The 17,579-nt window shown below is 40.9% G+C and overlaps 1 protein-coding gene across 3 annotated transcripts; it reads left to right on the forward strand.

Annotated features, from left to right (window-relative positions):
- The first annotated feature begins 416 nt into the window (after positions 1-416).
- Positions 417-12,295, forward strand: KLHL31 (kelch like family member 31). 3 transcript variants are annotated; one of them, XM_045802567.2, is made up of 3 exons: positions 417-699; positions 8,398-9,602; positions 11,359-12,295. In XM_045802567.2, the coding sequence occupies exons 2-3, from the start codon at positions 8,431-8,433 to the stop codon at positions 12,089-12,091; spliced, it is 1,905 nt and encodes a 634-aa protein (XP_045658523.1). In that variant the 5' UTR covers positions 417-699; positions 8,398-8,430; the 3' UTR covers positions 12,092-12,295. The 3 variants fall into 3 exon arrangements, with proteins under 3 accessions (XP_045658523.1, XP_045658530.1, XP_087713135.1); XM_045802574.2 differs by having other exon boundaries at positions 516-650; XM_087857009.1 differs by lacking the exon at positions 417-699 and adding an exon at positions 5,527-5,613.
- Positions 12,296-17,579: the final 5,284 nt, after the last annotated feature.

Genomic DNA, 17,579 nt, shown 5'->3' on the forward strand with positions numbered 1-17,579 from the left:
TGCAAACCTCAGTGTGGGGCCCTATACCATGACCTAATCATGTTGATGGCACCTGTGAGGTATCAAAGAAAGCACCTTGTCCTCCTAGATGTGCTCCTCTTCTAAAGAACAGCCTATTTATAAACTCAGTCTTTTCAGAGGACCTGAAGTGACCAGGCTGTTCACCTTGCTAAGTTTTTATTCACAAACTGCCCCTCTTCTTACAAAGTATGTACCCTGAAATCCCGGCTTCCAACAATTCAGTTCCCACCTAATTAATTTTCTCTCCTTGCAACCAGGGTGACTGACTCTTGACTCTTTTTTTTTTTTTTTGGAACGACTGAGCAGGCCAAGAAACCCAACCCCTCTCCACCAACCAGAGCCCCGCCTCTGCCCCAGGAGGCCTGGAGCTGAAGGCCAAAGAGGGAGAGGGGACTGCGCTCCTGCTCCGTGGGTGGCAGGCCGGGTGGGGGAGCGTGGGCTCTGCTGTCTCATCCAGTTGGACCGCCGAGGGTCACTCTAAAAATTGCTGCTGCTGGGACTCGTCAGGTGGCTGCTGGTGGCTCCCCACCGTATTTTCCTTCTCCCCCCCTCTCTCTCCACAGATTGCTTCCCAAGAGGAGCCCGCTGCTGAACACTCATCATCACAGGTCCAGACACCACACAGGAGGGTAAGGAGCTGGGGCCACGATCTCCAATTCCTGTCTTCTAGATTCGAGGGTGCGTATGGCTGTGTGGGTGGGAGAGGGCGGAGGTTACCGCGTGCTCGCGGTGGTCGAGCTCTATCACCGACAGGCGGTTTTCAGCCACATCGCCAAGTTCTGGATCTGAAATTGGGAGCCAGAACACATTCTCTCGAGATGTAAGGAATGCCAGAGATCAGGAGAATGTCCTAGTAATAGAAAGGCAAGAGAGGGATGCCTTTAAAAAGTAAAATGACTTGTCATTCCCATTAATAATTTTCACTCTCTAAAGCCTAATGCCTGTTTTTCTTCCTCCACTTTATAGAGAAAGGAGGGACGAAGTAAAACTCGCAGGTTTTGTTCACAAACTTTAGAATTCCATCTTCATTTTTATAGGAACCATGTAAACGTTTAGTACATGATACTTTTAGATGAAATACAATCAGTTTCAACTCAATTGGTAGCACAAAAATCAGAGGACTCCTTGAATTCCCAGAAATATTCCTATTGGCAAAACAGAAACTCCCCCTATAAAAAGAACACATTTTTTACTTAACCATAAAGCGAGTTTTTGTTCTCAATGTGCACCCATGGCTGTCCTGACCTCTGCTTTACGTTAGAAGAGAAATGGTGACGTGGGAAACCCCCCCGGTAAGTTGGACTTCACTTAAAATGGCAAAGCAGCAGAAGCTTGAGTGTTTCTATTCCCAGGGTCCGTGCTGATGAGCTGGGACAGATGCAGCGACTGGAATGTGACAGGACAGGGGGAAGGCGCAGCTGATTCACCTCTTTGGCAAGGACACATTCTGGGATCCCAGCTCATTCTGGCATGAGAGTGACAGTGACACTTTGGCACACATGGCTTTTCAGCTTGCCCTGTGCAGAGTCTCTCCCAGGAGGCAAGGGGGGAGGTGGCAGAAAAGAGAATGTTCTTAAATATAAAGTGACAATTCTTTTCTATAATCAGCTGTAGGAGATTTTCATCTGAGAGCTGTGTCAGGCCAGGAGGAGCTTCCCTCTAGGGTAATTCTTTCACAGGGACTTGCCCACTCCTCAGAGTAGAAGGACGTCACCATTTCTTGTCTGCACCGTCCTCAGCCCGGTGGTTCTGGGTCTATTTTGGGTCAGGGGTCTTTTTCAGAACCTCGTGGAAGCTCTAGGCCCACTCTATAGAAGAAGACACATAAACACACATGCGTAACATGTTTCATAATATTCTAGAAATTTCCTTGGAATTCATGGACTCACTTGAAACCCCACCCAGAGCAGGGTTGCTAGATAAAATATAGACCATCCAGACTACACCTGAATTTCAGATAAACCGCAAACCAGTTTTTGGTGTAAGTTTGTTCCAAAATATTGCAGGAGATCTAGTTATTCTAAAATATGATTCATGGTTGATCTGAAATTCAAATTTAACTGGACATCTTGTATTTTTATTGGCTAAATCTGGCAACTCAGACCCCGCTGCATGCCTCCCAGGTGAAGAATGCCCTGGTTCAGTTGGTGTATCTCTATCTGATAGAGTTGATTCTAGGATTCTGGGGGGAGAAAAGACGCAGGACCAGATTTTGACAATTTTGGCAGCAAAAGCCAGCTGTTTATGCTTAACTCTGTATAAAGTTTTAGACCTGGAAGGTACACATATCCTCATCTGACAGAGGATTAAACAGAATTCCTAATTGCTTGATGTTTTGCCATAGGTCTGTTAGAGGATTAGAGCAAAAAGAACACTAAAACCCAACTTCCAGTTCTGTGACAACCAAAGAGACATGAACCTGAAAAATTACATTTCCAACCACCCCCCCACACACATATAAACACACAAAAGACTAGCAAGAGAAAGAGCTATTTTCCTGAAATTTCAATAAAACCCAAAGCAAAAATCTTAGCACTGGACCCTTGTGTCCTATCTCCAGTCTTGGGGAATGGAATTACAGCTAACTTTGTGCATAGTTTCTGTATACTTTATAGATAAGAGCCAGGCATAAGCCTCTAGCTAAGTTGAACAAGATGGAATTAATATTTGTTTTTAAGAAAAAATTGATAATTTCATATTCAACCCAGCACTTAAAAGGAAGTGCTTTGTGCTCTGATCAACAAATTCATGCAGGATCTCCTTGAACCTATTTCTATTTTTGGCTTACCCAACCTATGGGAGTTTTCAGGATTAAGAAATCCACAGGTTCTGTTCATCCCCAGATTCATTCTACATTCAAAAAGGCAATTCTGTCATTTTAGTGTTTGGAGTTACAAAGAACCATTTCATGTTCTCTATATCCAAAAATTTTTTTTGGCAGCCTCAGGTCTGTATCATTCAGTCTCTATCTTCTCACACTGGAAAGAGGAACTTTTTAACCTGCTACAGATTTTAACCTACCCTGGCTTTAAGAGTGGTGATTATGGGGGTCAGGACTCAATCTGGGCTTGAGTCATTGCTTCACGACCTATTGCTCGTTTGTGTGACCTTGGATATGTTTTTAAACTCTCTCTGAATCTTAATCTCTTCATTTGCAAAATGAACATAATATAACCTATCTTTTCGGATTTCAGTGATGCTTAAATTAAAAAAAAAATCACGTAAAGTACTTAACCCAGGGCTCAGCACACAGTAAGTTCTCAATTAATAAATGCTAGCTATCTAATTATTATTTTAATTAGAAATGGAGGTAACAGTTTACAATTAATACATAATATAGATTCATGCTTGATGATTTACATTTAGGAATAATTATTAATGTACTTAAATCTGGCAAATACAAAAGACGAAAAATGCAATGGTTCACATGACTATCCAGCTGTTTATTGGATGTCAAACGCATGACACTATCATAATAGAAATGACACAAGAGCCAAGGTCTGGGGCGGGCGATGGGAGGAGAGTGTGGAGCTGCATCTCTGTTATACTTCTATCTAGTTGCTAAGGGGCAGCTCTTCCAGGAACCCAAGAGGCTGCTCTGGGTAATCCCAGATGGAGCAGAGAGGGGAAGGGGGCTGTGGTGTCCATGCCCAGAAAAAGAGAATTCTCTGGGTTTTCTGCACCCCAAAATTTTGCAAGGATAGGGGAACTCATCCTATGCTATGTCTTTTTTCCAACTCTTTATTTTATTTTATGTTTTTTATTCTTATGATATGTTAGTCACCGTACAGTACATTTCCAACTCTTGACTCCTCTACAAAATCATCCTGCTTTTTATACTCCCTCTGCAGACCCTTGGTAGTTTCCCCTACTTCTCTCCCCACCCCCTCCAATCCATGCCCACCCTGTCATGCCCTGGAGCTCCTTCCTAAACTCAAGTGGTCCTTCAGAGGCTCGGGTCTTCCCAACAATACTGTATGATATATACCTAAAGGCGGAGAGTGAGCTAGTCAGCAACTTCTCAAGCTTAACTAAGGGTACTTGAGGGTACCTCAATCACATGTGATGGAGGGGAATACCAATGTAGAAAAAGAAGATTGGAAACCGGAAATCATAATCAGTGCTCCTACAGTGCACCTTCGCATTCATTTGGAATTCCCTGCTGGCCCTTTTTCTCCTTAGCTCCATCGTATCACTGTGTTGTCGAGGCCAGATTCTCTCTTTTCTCTGGAAATCTCAGAATTACATCCTGTCCCTGCGACAAGAATGATTCAGTACAGTATACCAGTTGTTAAAATAGTGAGATCCTTCTGTATGGAGTTGGTAAATAGGCAAATCAACAGCCAAATAGTGGCTGCTCTGATGTCCCCCTGAATCCCGCCCACTCCTCCATTCTTCTCTGAGAAGCCCCCGGGCCCATTATCCAGCAACTGAAGACTTACACGGACTGTAAGTGTACTCCAGGGAAGCCTCTGGAATCCCGCTCCAGAATTCTGGCCTGTGAATCCATACTATTTAGTAGGTGCCCTGTTTTATCTGGTGTTGACTATTTAAATACCACCCTGTTTGCTGCCAGTGAAAACAGGAGTTGCCCCTCATCCACGGGGGAGACCTTCCAAGCCCCGCAGTGATGCCTAAAACTGCAAATAGTACTGAAGCTTAGATATAATATGTTTTTTCCTGTACACATACACCTGTGATAAAGTTTATTTTGTAAATTAGGCACAGTAAGGGATTAACAACAGTAACTAATAATGAAATAGAACAATTATAACAACATACTGTAATCAAAGTTACGTGAATGTGGTCTCCCTCTCAAAAGGTTTTATTGTACTGTACTCGCCCTGCTTCTTGGGGGGATGTGAGATGATAAAATGCCTACGTGATAAGATGAAGTGAGGGGAATGATGTAGGCATTGTGACCTAGTGTTAGCCTACCACTGACCTTCTGATGATGTGTCAGGAGCGTCATTGCTTCCTGACCACCACTGACCATGGGTAACTGAAACTGAGGAAAGCAAAACCACAGATAAAACGGGGACTGCTGCAATCATTTAATGGTAGATAAAAAGAATATTTACCATTTCAGTCTAAAACATTCACGTTACTGCTCAAGTTCAGGATTTCCTTCAGAATAATGAGTGGTCATGAGCCCTCCATCTATATGAATAGAAACTTCTCCAAAGGGGTTCTTCTAGGAAAATAGACAAGGCTTTTCCCAAAGACACATGGGTGCTTCTACTCCAGATGGTAGAAACTGACGTTTAAATATATATATATATATATATATATATATATATATATATATATATATATATATATATGTGTGTGTGTGTTCTGCTGTGCTCGCCTAGTTACTTGTTACCATTTGGTACTTGTCATGTCTTGTCTGTCTCACGTAACTTACATATCATATGGCGCCATCATTCCCAGCACAGCGCTGCCCACACAGCAGTAGGTGTCTGATAACTGCTAGCTGAACAAAATTTTTAAAATTTTCCCCAGAAATATCCATCACGGGGACACTTAACCACCTAAGTCAAATGCATTTGAAGACTAAACTGATGGTGGGTTGAAAATCTATTTCACAAGGTAAGGTCGCATCTGGCAATGCTTGCAAGAAAGAATGAGGAAGGACAAATGTGCTGTAGTTTGTAAACAAATATAAATATGAATACGACAGTTTGAGCTTCATGAAGAAGACAAAAGCCCTGGCAAAGAGATAGATCTCTGTGCCTACGTACTTGCTAGGCTTCTTCCATGTGGAAAGGAATAAGGACAAACACAATAGAACGGTTATGGAATTTTTAAACGTACATTCCAGTAATTAAATTGAAGGACCTTTCAAGGGGAATCAAAGCCAAGTTTCACCCTTCAGGATGAACTCAATGGTGTGACTTAAAAGAGACGCATACATACACACACCCCTCAATAAGCTATGAAACACCTACTTACCTAAATCATTGGACACATCGGTAGGAGAAGAATAGCATAAGTTTTATATCTTTACTATGGGATACTATGCAAGTATTAGAGAGAATCCTGTAAATTTATGTGTGTGCTGATATGGAAGGAGGTACACTAGTTCTGCTAGGTAAAAAAAAGCAAACTGCTGAATAGTAAAGCATATTGTTTGCTTTGATGTAAGTTCTCATAGAGTGGTGTGCTGGAGCTGACTGTGCTGGCTCATGAGATCTAACGGTTACATTTTCAGAAATTTGACAAGCTGGTTGTTAAGCAGTAGATAGCTTAAAATCAGCTACAGTGAGTGTATTTGCACCAAAGGAATCCACACCTTACAAATAAGGGCTTCCCCCCACCCCTTAGAGAGCTGGTTTATCAGCACACCGCTGCTCAAAAATGGGCAGATACGAGTTTGTATAAGCCTATCCAATTATCTGGAATAATATATACCAAACTGTGACTTGTTGAATTTACACCTACTGATTTTACAATCTTAAAAATGAAAAAAAAAGAGTAATCTCACAAAAAAAGTGAATGCTACCATGCTGTAAGTAAAATCCATCGAAAAGTCCAAGTATAACATCTTCTGATGACTATGCTCAGTATTTTGAAAAATTCTAAAACAATTTAATCGATATTTTAAGGACTATGCATATACTTGCTAAATTTAATGTATTTCAAGTCTGTCTAATACTAAAGCTGCTCAGAGCCACCTTAAAGTTTCAGACCACTTCATACGGGTTTAAAAATTGGTTCAAATATTGGGGCGCCTGAGTGGCTCAGTCAGTTAAGCATCCAACTCTTGGTTTTGGCTCAGGTCATGATCTCAGGGTTGTGAGATTAAGCCTATGTTGGGCTCCATGTTGGGCATGGAGTCTGCTTAAGATTCTCTCTCTCCTCCTCCCTCAGTTCCTCCCCTACTCACGTCTGCTCTCTCTCTCTCTCTAAAAACAAACAAATAAAAACTGGTTCAAATATATATAACATTGATCATGGAAAATGGTTATTATCCATATAAATATATCTTTATGAGGATATATCTCCATGAGCATGTTCCTGGATATAGGTTTAATGTCAAAGCAAAGACTGTATCAATCACACTCCCATCCACAATGTATGAAGAGTACCACAGCAAAATCTGATATTGTGAATATTAAAAAATATTTTAACCATCTGATAAGCAAAATGTGTCCACAAAGAAATAAAAAGGATCTCTGTATTTCAGTTGACAGTTCCCTGATTTAATTAGTTTAGCTTTAAAAAATGTATGTATCAGCTATTTGTATTTTATTTTCTGTGAACAACCTAGTTACCTAGTCACAGTCTTTGATAATTTTTAATTGGATTACCTTTTTCTTATTAATTAATTGTTGGAGCTCTTCAAACATGTCAATTAACCTTTTATCTGTCAAGAACGTCACAAACATCTTCCACTATCAATTGCTTGTCTTTTAAATAGTTGATGTTGTTTTACAGAAGTATTGAGGGGTTTTCTTTTCTTTCTTTCTTTTTTTTGTTGTATTCAGATATTTCAGTCTTTTCCCCCATGGCTTCTGAATTTTGGGTCATGCTTAAGAGGGCCTTTCCTACCCTAAAATTAAAACAAACAAACAAAAACCTACCTTGTTCTAGTCTGTGTGAGTGTGTATGTGTGAGTGGGATGTAGAGATTTCATACATCTAGAAGTTATTTTAGTGACTATGTATAGTAGAAATCGGTTGAACCAGTGTATCGCTACAAGTCCTTACCCATTGATTTTTAAATTCCACATTTATTCTGATATATATAGATTTTACATGGATTCCTGAATTTTAGTATTTTTTGAGGAAAACTTCAGAGTTATAATTCATTTTTTTCAGGAGAGTAAGCTAAGCCCTTCAAGTGATGTTTAAGGACTATTCTATAATTGCTGTACGGCTAGATCAGAGAATATTTGGTCTTTTCTGCTGTATAAAATGACTTGGCAGTAGAGCTATTAAGAGGTCTCATTTTATAATATAAATCTTTCTAGAATTGTCTTCAGTGCTTGATGCTGAAGTAAACAGTCAATAAAATGTACTTCTAGTTTAATGTATGTCTTGAAAATGAAAAAAAAAAGAGTAATCTCACAAAAAAAGTGAATGCTACCATGCTGTAAGTAAAATCCATCAAAAAGTCCAAGTATAACATCTTCTGATGACTATGCTCAGTATTTTGAAAAATTCTAAAACAATTTAATCGATATTTTAAGGACTATGCATATACTTGCTAAATTTAATGTATTTCAAGTCTGTCTAATACTAAACCACTTTGAGGTTTAATCTACATTATGCCATTTAAAAGCTATTGTGAAAAAGAACAGTTTCTCAATGTAGCATTTCAAAATCCAAAGCTCTGTTAAAATAAAACCATGCCTTCTTTTCTTTTTTTTAGCAAGATCTTGCCTGTGACAGTGTGTTTGCCAACATGGCCCCCAAAAAGAAGACTGTCAGAAAGAGCAAAGGAGATATCAATGAGATGACCATAATCGTAGAAGATAGCCCCCTAAACAAACTAAATGCTTTGAATGGGCTCCTAGAGGGAGGCAATGGCCTTAGCTGCATTTCTTCTGAATTAACAGATGCTTCCTATGGCCCCAACCTCTTGGAAGGCTTAAGTAAAATGAGGCAGGAGAACTTCCTTTGCGACCTAGTCATCGGCACCAAAACCAAATCCTTTGATGTTCACAAGTCAGTGATGGCTTCGTGCAGTGAATATTTTTACAACATCCTAAAAAAAGACCCATCTACCCAAAGGGTGGATCTCAATGATATCTCACCGCTGGGCCTGGCTACTGTCATTGCATATGCCTACACCGGAAAGCTGACGCTCTCCTTGTATACAATAGGAAGCATTATTTCTGCTGCTGTTTATCTTCAGATCCATACCCTTGTAAAGATGTGCAGTGATTTTCTGATCCGAGAGATGAGTGTTGAGAATTGCATGTACATTGCTAACATTGCTGAAACATACTCCTTGAAAAATGCAAAAGCGGCAGCCCAAAAATTTATCCGGGATAACTTCCTTGAATTTGCAGAATCAGATCAGTTTTTGAAACTTACATTTGAGCAAATTAATGAACTTCTTATAGATGATGACTTACAGTTGCCTTCTGAAATAGTAGCATTCCAGATTGCAATGAAATGGTTAGAATTTGACCAAAAGAGAGTGAAATACGCTGCAGATCTTCTAAGCAATATCCGCTTTGGTACCATCTCTGCACAAGACCTGGTCAATTATGTTCAGTCTGTACCAAGAATGATGCAAGATGCTGATTGTCACAAACTTCTTGTAGATGCTATGAACTACCACTTACTTCCATATCATCAAAACACATTGCAGTCTAGGCGCACGAGAATCCGTGGGGGCTGTCGAGTCCTCGTCACTGTTGGGGGACGTCCAGGCCTTACTGAGAAGTCCCTTAGTAGAGACATCCTGTACAGAGACCCTGAAAATGGATGGAGCAAGCTTACAGAAATGCCAGCCAAGAGTTTTAATCAGTGTGTGGCTGTGATGGACGGATTTCTTTATGTGGCTGGTGGTGAAGACCAGAATGACGCAAGAAATCAAGCCAAGCATGCGGTCAGCAATTTCTGCAGGTATTTGATCCTTTATTAGGAACTGAAATGGTTCAATATTATGAGGAAATTACTCTGACATAGAAACAAATGAGTCCTGCCTGTTAGCTTAGTTCGTTGGCTCAGTAAATCAATAATAATAATAATAATAATGCCACATTACATATATACAGCAGTCCACATTACATAAAGTATATGCATATATAAAATGCACTCTATATTTCTGAATAAGCCTATGAAATGAGCTGGGAAGATATGGTTATTCTGATTTTACGTGTGTGAAATCTGATACCCAGACAAGTTATACCACAAGTGAGTGGTAATTCACATTCTCATTTATGGTAAGGTACCCTTCACAGTACACTGTTTTTCTGAAAAGAAACTGGGTACAAATTTAGTTTTTAACACGAAGTGGTAAGAAAGGTCAAAATAATACAAAATTTCATTTAAGTGACTGTTACTGATGACTGTCAGATTCATAATTGGCAAATATAATGAGATCATTAGAAATGTGGCAGATAATTAATTCTAAATATTTTTGAAGACTGAATACCATAAAAAATGTCAATATCTTTGTTGCATGTGGAAACAGTAAAGGTATAATATATCCTTCAGAAAATGGAATTCAAATCCCATGTTGTTTGTGTATATTTATAATAAAAACACTTTCATATATATGAGATGTCAGGAAGTCATACTTATATCCTGGTAGAAATACAAAGTCAAACATAAGTAATGAGCAAGATCTGAAAATTTATAAAGTATATCATGAAAAATATTCTTTATTATTTCATTATGTGTCTGTGTGTCATTTAAATCAATCCAAAAAATTAACTGATTTTTTGCCCTTTATAAGTTAAGTTTTGATTTGGAGGTTAAATGGGAGAAAAATGAACATCAAACTAATGCAGGGAGGTCTGTGTTTACAATACTTTGGAACTACGTAAACAGTTAAAACAGGTTTTCTGTGACTGCTTATTTTCCTCCTGCTGACAACTATGTTAAGTATTCAAGTAATTGTTTTTGCAGTACTGACTTCAGTGCTTATGGTATAATAACTGTAATATAGAACACTGAAAAAATCTATCTCTACACTAAAAAATCTACCCACCAATAAGTGCTAGAAAATAGAGAAATATCGAAAGTTAAGCCTCTGGTGATGCTTTTGGATGAGTTCCATTGATCTCATTCTAAGCAGGTGATAGACTTGGTTGAGTGACTTAGCTTTACTGTTACATTGGCCAGGTCAGGTGTATGAATGAGAAGGTGTTTGCGAGACATGGAGAAGTCAAATTAGCCAACTCCTATCTTAATTAAGCAGTAAGAATAAGCCAGGATGGCTGGTGTCTGCAGATAAGTGGAACTGACTTAAATGTGGCAGTGTTCCCTTTCTGATTGCCGCAAATACCCAGCTTCCACCGCCTCCCCGACAAGCACATCTCATAAATCCTCCCCTGTGATGGACAGTGTGGAGTATGTAAGAAGAGGGACTGACAGGTTGGTTTCTGTGGGGACTTCTCCAAGAGGCCCCCTAAAGGCAGTGGTTTTATAAACGGGAGGAGGGGAAGTCACGATGCCCGTCTTGTCTTTATCAAGTGTCACACTTTTTCACTGGCTGAGAAACTAACACCGGCCTCCAGGTGAGAGGCCTCGCTCTGTTCGTAGCGTAGCCTCCTTGCAGGAAGAGTGTCACAATTTCCACGCTGTGGTTTGTGGAGTCACGTGGGTTCCCTGGCTGCCGCCGACAAGGCTGTCACGCTTGCTCTGCCATTTTCAGATACGATCCCCGCTTCAACACCTGGATACACCTGGCCAACATGAACCAGAAGCGCACGCACTTCAGCCTGAGCGTGTTCAACGGGCTCCTTTACGCTGTGGGCGGCCGCAATACCGAAGGCAGCCTGGCCTCGCTCGAGTGCTACGTGCCCTCCACCAATCAGTGGCAACCCAAGACGCCCCTGGAGGTGGCGCGCTGCTGCCACGCCAGCGCGGTCACCGACGGCCGCGTGCTGGTGACCGGCGGGTACATTGGCAGCGCGTACTCGCGCTCCGTGTGCGCCTACGACCCGACCAGTGACTCGTGGCAGGAGCTGCCGGGCCTGAGCACGCCCCGAGGCTGGCACTGCGCGGTCACGCTGGGCGACAGGGTGTACGTGATGGGGGGCAGCCAGCTGGGGCCGCGCGGGGAGCGCGTGGACGTGCTGACCGTGGAGTGCTACAGCCCGGCCACCGGCCAGTGGAGCTACGCGGCACCCCTGCTGGTGGGCGTGAGCACGGCCGGCGCCTCGGCGCTGCACGGCCGCGCCTACCTGCTAGGGGGCTGGAACGAGGGCGAGAAGAAGTACAAGAAGTGCATCCAGTGCTTCAGCCCGGAGCTCAACGAGTGGACGGAGGACGACGAGTTGCCCGAGGCCACCGTGGGCGTGTCCTGCTGCACCCTCTCGATGCCCAACAGCGTGACCCGGGAATCCCGAGCCAGCTCGGTGTCCTCGGTGCCAGTCAGTATCTGAACCCAGGTAGATTCGGGGACACAGGAAGGGCAAATAGGCGTTCGTGGGTTCCCTTTGGGTTAGCGAAAAGGAAAATATATAGCATTTACTACAAGGATTGTATCTTACACTATATCGAGGCATATGTCTTGGTAGTTTTAAATTCCTGGTATGGCGGGCGTAATCTACCTCCATGTCTTTTTTTTTTTTTTTTTTTTTTTTTTTTTTTTTTTTAAGCAGAATGCAAGGCCCTGGCCAACAAAGAAAAGAAACCATTTATTTCCGTGGCCACTGGGTGGCAGACAGAATTCGTTGTAGGCCCTCTTCCACCGGGGCATGTTCCTTAATGGATAGCGGTTACCCCCACATTTGAGATTTTTCTTCTACCCTTTAGTACACATGAAGCTTATGTGAGTAATCAATTTCATGTACGAAAGTTTATCTTCTTCTCTCGACTTTTTCTGTAGGAAGTTAAAAGTATTCATTTATAGCTTTTATTTTAAAATAGAAGTCTATCCGTATCCTTAAAGACTTAATTCTACATTTAAAAGCAGTTTCTTTTTCTAGACATGACTGAGTAAAGAATATTGAAAGGCGTCCCATGATAAAGCCATAAAGCTTAGAACAAAGTTGGGGTGGAAAGTAACAGGGATTCCACCCTGGGACTGGCACACTGATCCGTTTGGTTTATCCCTTATTCTCGTCTTCCTTTGTGCCTCAGTCCGCAGGGTATTTGCTCTCGAAAAATACTGCTCTCAAAGAAGGAACTACAAGTCATTTAGTGTATGGTGTAAATTTAGGTCATTTCGTTGTTTCTCTTAGGAGTATTTGCACTTTAACTTTTGTCCCCTATTAAAGGAATTGTATCATGGGAGCCTTACTGTGACCCTAAAAACTACACCGAGATGCAACCTTGACCCTAATATAAGCCCCAAGAAGAACACCAAATAAAACTACGGCCATAAGGACCATTAACTTAAAGTTTATATAGCCCGAAGGTTATACAACTAATAACGAGAATTTGATTTCCCCCATTTTTTATAAGGATGAGAATGAAGGGAACATTTGGAATTCTTGGGTTTGGCGATAACAGGATGAACGGCTTCTCCTGTTGGTAAATGTCACTGTTGCCAATCGCGTAGCAATCCTCCTGATTTCTTAATTAAAACTCTAACACTATTCATTTCACATGGAAATATCGATGCCCATTCTGTTCTGTATGTTTTAACTTCATCCACTCCAAGTTAGCTTTGCAGATTAAAGTGTATCCACTTGATATCATTTTTCTTACATATTTGCCATGTTTTGGAGCAAGGGAATGATTGTAGTAAATGATACATATTTTCCTTTCTTATAATTTATCACTTTATTCTTTGGTGGCTTATTTGTTTTGGAGACGTGGCCTATCAGTTATGGGTTATGTGCAATTGGGTTTTGAAAAATAAAACTATTTCACTGGTTAACCATGAGATATATGGAAACCTAACTGGGTTTTCATTAATCCCATTTCTCCTACCTTGTGTAGATAGGTTATTGCTAGCATTACAATACTTATATTTAAAATATGTTCTTTGAACTGTGAAAAGTGGTTCATGTAGGACACTTTTATATCATTGCCCCTTACGAAAAGGTCAATCTCTGTATTTAACGGTAACGCTTGGTAAAGCGTACAACACTGTGAGCTGAGAACAAGGCATTAATAATGTAAAACCACTGGGCTGTTTCCTCACCCCACACAGAACATTCGGAGCTTCTCCAAGTATGGAGCAGGTCTAAAGGCATTGGCTCCCTTGACTCCTTCTCCGTCCAGGCTGGAAAATCAAGCTGTGTGAGAAACTAGTTTATGGAACAAGTTAAATCATCGAGCCCCTTAAGCTATCAGTGTACAAACCATAGATAACTTTTGTCCTTGCAGCGTCATTGGTAAAATAAACTTTTCATTTTTAGTAAATTATTTTGGCCACAACTGACAAAACCTATGTGAGTTTTGACATCTATCGTTTGGTCTAAATGTATATTCTTGTACAATTGAGCAGCCTGCAGTATATTATACATTTTGAGAGAAAAAAAGGTGACTTATCATGGATCACAGGTCATAAGTGGGCAAATAGGCATAATTCCTGATGTACACTAGTAGGTGTGTATCCCATTGAGATCCTAGAAGTTTTGTGAAGTGGAGGACCTAAGGCTTGGAATGAAATAGGAATCAATCAGTTGTAACATTTGATCTTGAAAGAATGAGGAGAGACTGAAACGAGAGGATTTTTCAGCCTTCAGAGCTTGGTAAGATGTACACAGACTTGGCAATGGCTTTCTAGACATGGGACTGAAGACATGTTAGAGCTGGATAAATCCTTTGAAATGACCATGTAACGTATTTTCTACATTGTTTATCTGAAGACTCAGAAAACATACCCGTCTGGGCTTACCAAGTTCCTGGGTGCATTGCTGTTCTGTCTTCTGTTTCAACGGTTAGGTCAATAAATAAAGATCAGTATGAATTTAGAACACTGGAATTGCTGGCATTACAAATTGGTAGGGAGCATGGAACATAAGGGTGGGTGAAGGTGTTATGTCCTGGAACATTCCTCACGGACAAGTGAAAGACACGGAGGTCTATAGAATCAAAGTAAGGTGTGTCCCGTTTCATGTGTAAGTGAAACGTACTTTGTAACCCACCATTGGAGCTATTGCTCCTAGAAAACGTGATGGTTTGTCCTTGTTTCCCAACTGGAGAACAACTTCATTTTTAATGTCTTATGCTTACATTCAATGACACTCCCAGCCTCAGGATCCAACCCTAGACCTTCTTTTATTTTTCTGAAAGAAAAGGGCATATTACTTTTGTAGTGCGTATTATTTTTGTAATTGCCAAGTCCTGCGGTTAAGTAAAGCATCAGTTCAGTCTGTCAGAGCAGTAGCAAGTTACCCAGCAGCTGATATAATAAGCTCTCTTTTTCTGAATGGGCCAGAGACCTGATGTGCAAGTCTCAAGGAAGAAGGACTTTAATGTAGTCTGTCCGTTTTTAGTTAGACTCTTGGTGATCTGCTGTCATCCCCGATGCACTAGTTGCTTTCAGTGGCACTGAATGATTTTTATGTTTACTTCCTCTGGTGTAAGACTGGTTAAGGATAGAAAGTCAGTGATGGTACAGATTAATACAATTCTAATCAGTGATTCGATGGTAGTGGGGTGTTACTAGCAAAGAGGTATAACCGGGGAAAGAAGGAAGTGAGAATGTGCTGAATGGTTCTGACCTAAGGCTGAGCAGCAATTATAGCAAGTCTATTTTACAAACTTGCATGTAACTAGAGGCTTCCCTGGAAATATGTAAGTGTTAAAAGGTCAATTTTTTGCTGGTTATCTTGGCCAAATATCTTCAGAAATCAATCCAAGATGCTATATAAAAGAAACTAGAATCACTTCATTTAATTTTTTCCCTGAGTTACAAAGAAACACGTTTATGTAATCTTCTTTGAATGACTTTTCTGAATTCTTTTCTGAACGAATGTTCTCTGAAGGAGCTATGTCTCCACCCGAGCCACTGATGAATACGTTCTCCGGCACAAGGCAGCATTACAAGGAATTATTTTTTAGTATGTCTCTTCCTCCCAGTAAAAACTATAGCATAATTACCTGAACACTCCTCCATGGTAATTATAAGAACTAAAGAATCTGAAACATTAAAGATCTACCCTCCAGCACATTCAGAGGGTGTAGACCATTTAATTTCCCTCCCAGAGAATTTGAGATAAAATACTTGTCTTGGACACTCCTTTAAAAAACAAAAAACTTGATATTTATTCAGAAAATTCTGGCAAAACAAATTCTTCGCTTAGAACATTCTGGTATTATAGAAGGAACAACAAACTAAAATGTATGTGGTATCTGTATCCTCATCACTATCAATAAAGCTGTATTCAGTAAGAGCTTAGTCAATGATCAAATGTGGGTAGTTTTGAAGTGTCCTTTGTGTGATGATTGGGGTGTTTGGTTTTTTTCCTCCAGTTAGTTTTCATGATGATTCACCTCAACAAAACATAACAAGGAAAGAAATGACACATAATTGAAGAGCTATTCCAATAGCTTGCAGACTAATAGAAGAAAAATGTATAAAACATCAATAGTGATTTGCTTTGTAGCTCAGACCAAAGCCTGCATTTGGTCTGTCTCGGCCCTGACCACTTAGAAATCATAGATTAAGTGTGGTGGTTTCTAGCCTCGTGCTTTCAGTGGCATTGAATGATTGATCCCGCTCTGACCGCAGCCAACCTGGCACGGATTCAGATTTGTCATCATTTGCGACGAAACTACATTTTAGGAAATGAAATTGTGGTGTTGTCTTGGCAAACTCTCACAGCCTTACTCTTCCACCTCTCCTTCCAAGTGAGCAAAGGAAATGTAACCAAGATGAGATGCTCTAGCTTTGATCTGATTTAGTAGTTAAAGAATATCAGTTGAGGCAGTCATTTCTAGAAAATTCTAAATGGCAGCAATTACTTTTTCTTAAACTTCTCCAAGCTTTCTAACCATGAAGAGAGACTAGAATGGCCCCCAAACAGAAACAAGCTGGTGCCGCATTCCCAGTTTTGAGCATACCGGCAGGAGCCCCAGAGTTTCCTTGAGTTTTCCTTGAATTGCCACATTTAGAACTCCAAGCTTCCCCACAGATCTGCACTTCCTCCCACGTTCACATACCAGCCTGTCTAACCAATTCACAGCACATGTAAAATTATTTAATGACACGAATGACATCCATGGTACTCCAGGAGGTAGCAAAGGAATAACCATTTTGCACCTACTGTTTGGCAAATTTGATAGAAAGACTAGAGACAAAAAGATATTCAGACCCACCTCTAGGCTTTCCCCTCATCAGGGTGGTATAGAAGTGCATTAGGAAGTCCACTTCAGGAAAGGGGACAGGCCTGGAAGGAGAGAAGGAATCCAACCCATGCCCTCTAGAAATACTCTACTCAGCCCCTCTGTCTTCCTTTCCACCCACATTCACAAGTTGGGCTATGAATGTAGGTATGTGATGAATTATTCCTTATGCCAACACCAATCCTCCTCCCAGTTTCAGACCAGACATGCTCCTTAGAGAGTGGTGAGGAAGGGAGGCACTTTTCCCCAACCTTTGGATAAATACAGTAGCCTCTGGTTAGCCTGAAGATCCTATATTGCTTCTTTTCTTATCCCTTTCAGAGAAGCACCTCTCAAAGTCAGGCTGACTCATCTTGGAGAAATGACCGTTCCGATTTTGCCTCAATATTCAGTCATAGCTATAGAAGCAATGTTCAAAAAAGACCTTTTTTATTTTTAAGATTTTATTTATTTGTCAGAGCGAGAGAGAGCACAAGCAGGGGGAGCTGCAGGCAGAGGGAGAAGCAGACTCCCGCTGAGCAAGGCACCCAGTGTGGGACTCAATCCCAGGACCCTGGGATCATACCTGAGCTGAAGGCAGTTGCTTAACCGACTGAGCCACCCAAGGCATCCCCAAAAAAGACCTTT

This window comes from Ursus americanus, chromosome 29, assembly GCF_024610735.1.
Source record: "Ursus americanus isolate L20-20 chromosome 29, mUrsAme1.1.p, whole genome shotgun sequence".
NCBI classification, from domain to species: Eukaryota; Metazoa; Chordata; class Mammalia; order Carnivora; family Ursidae; genus Ursus; species Ursus americanus.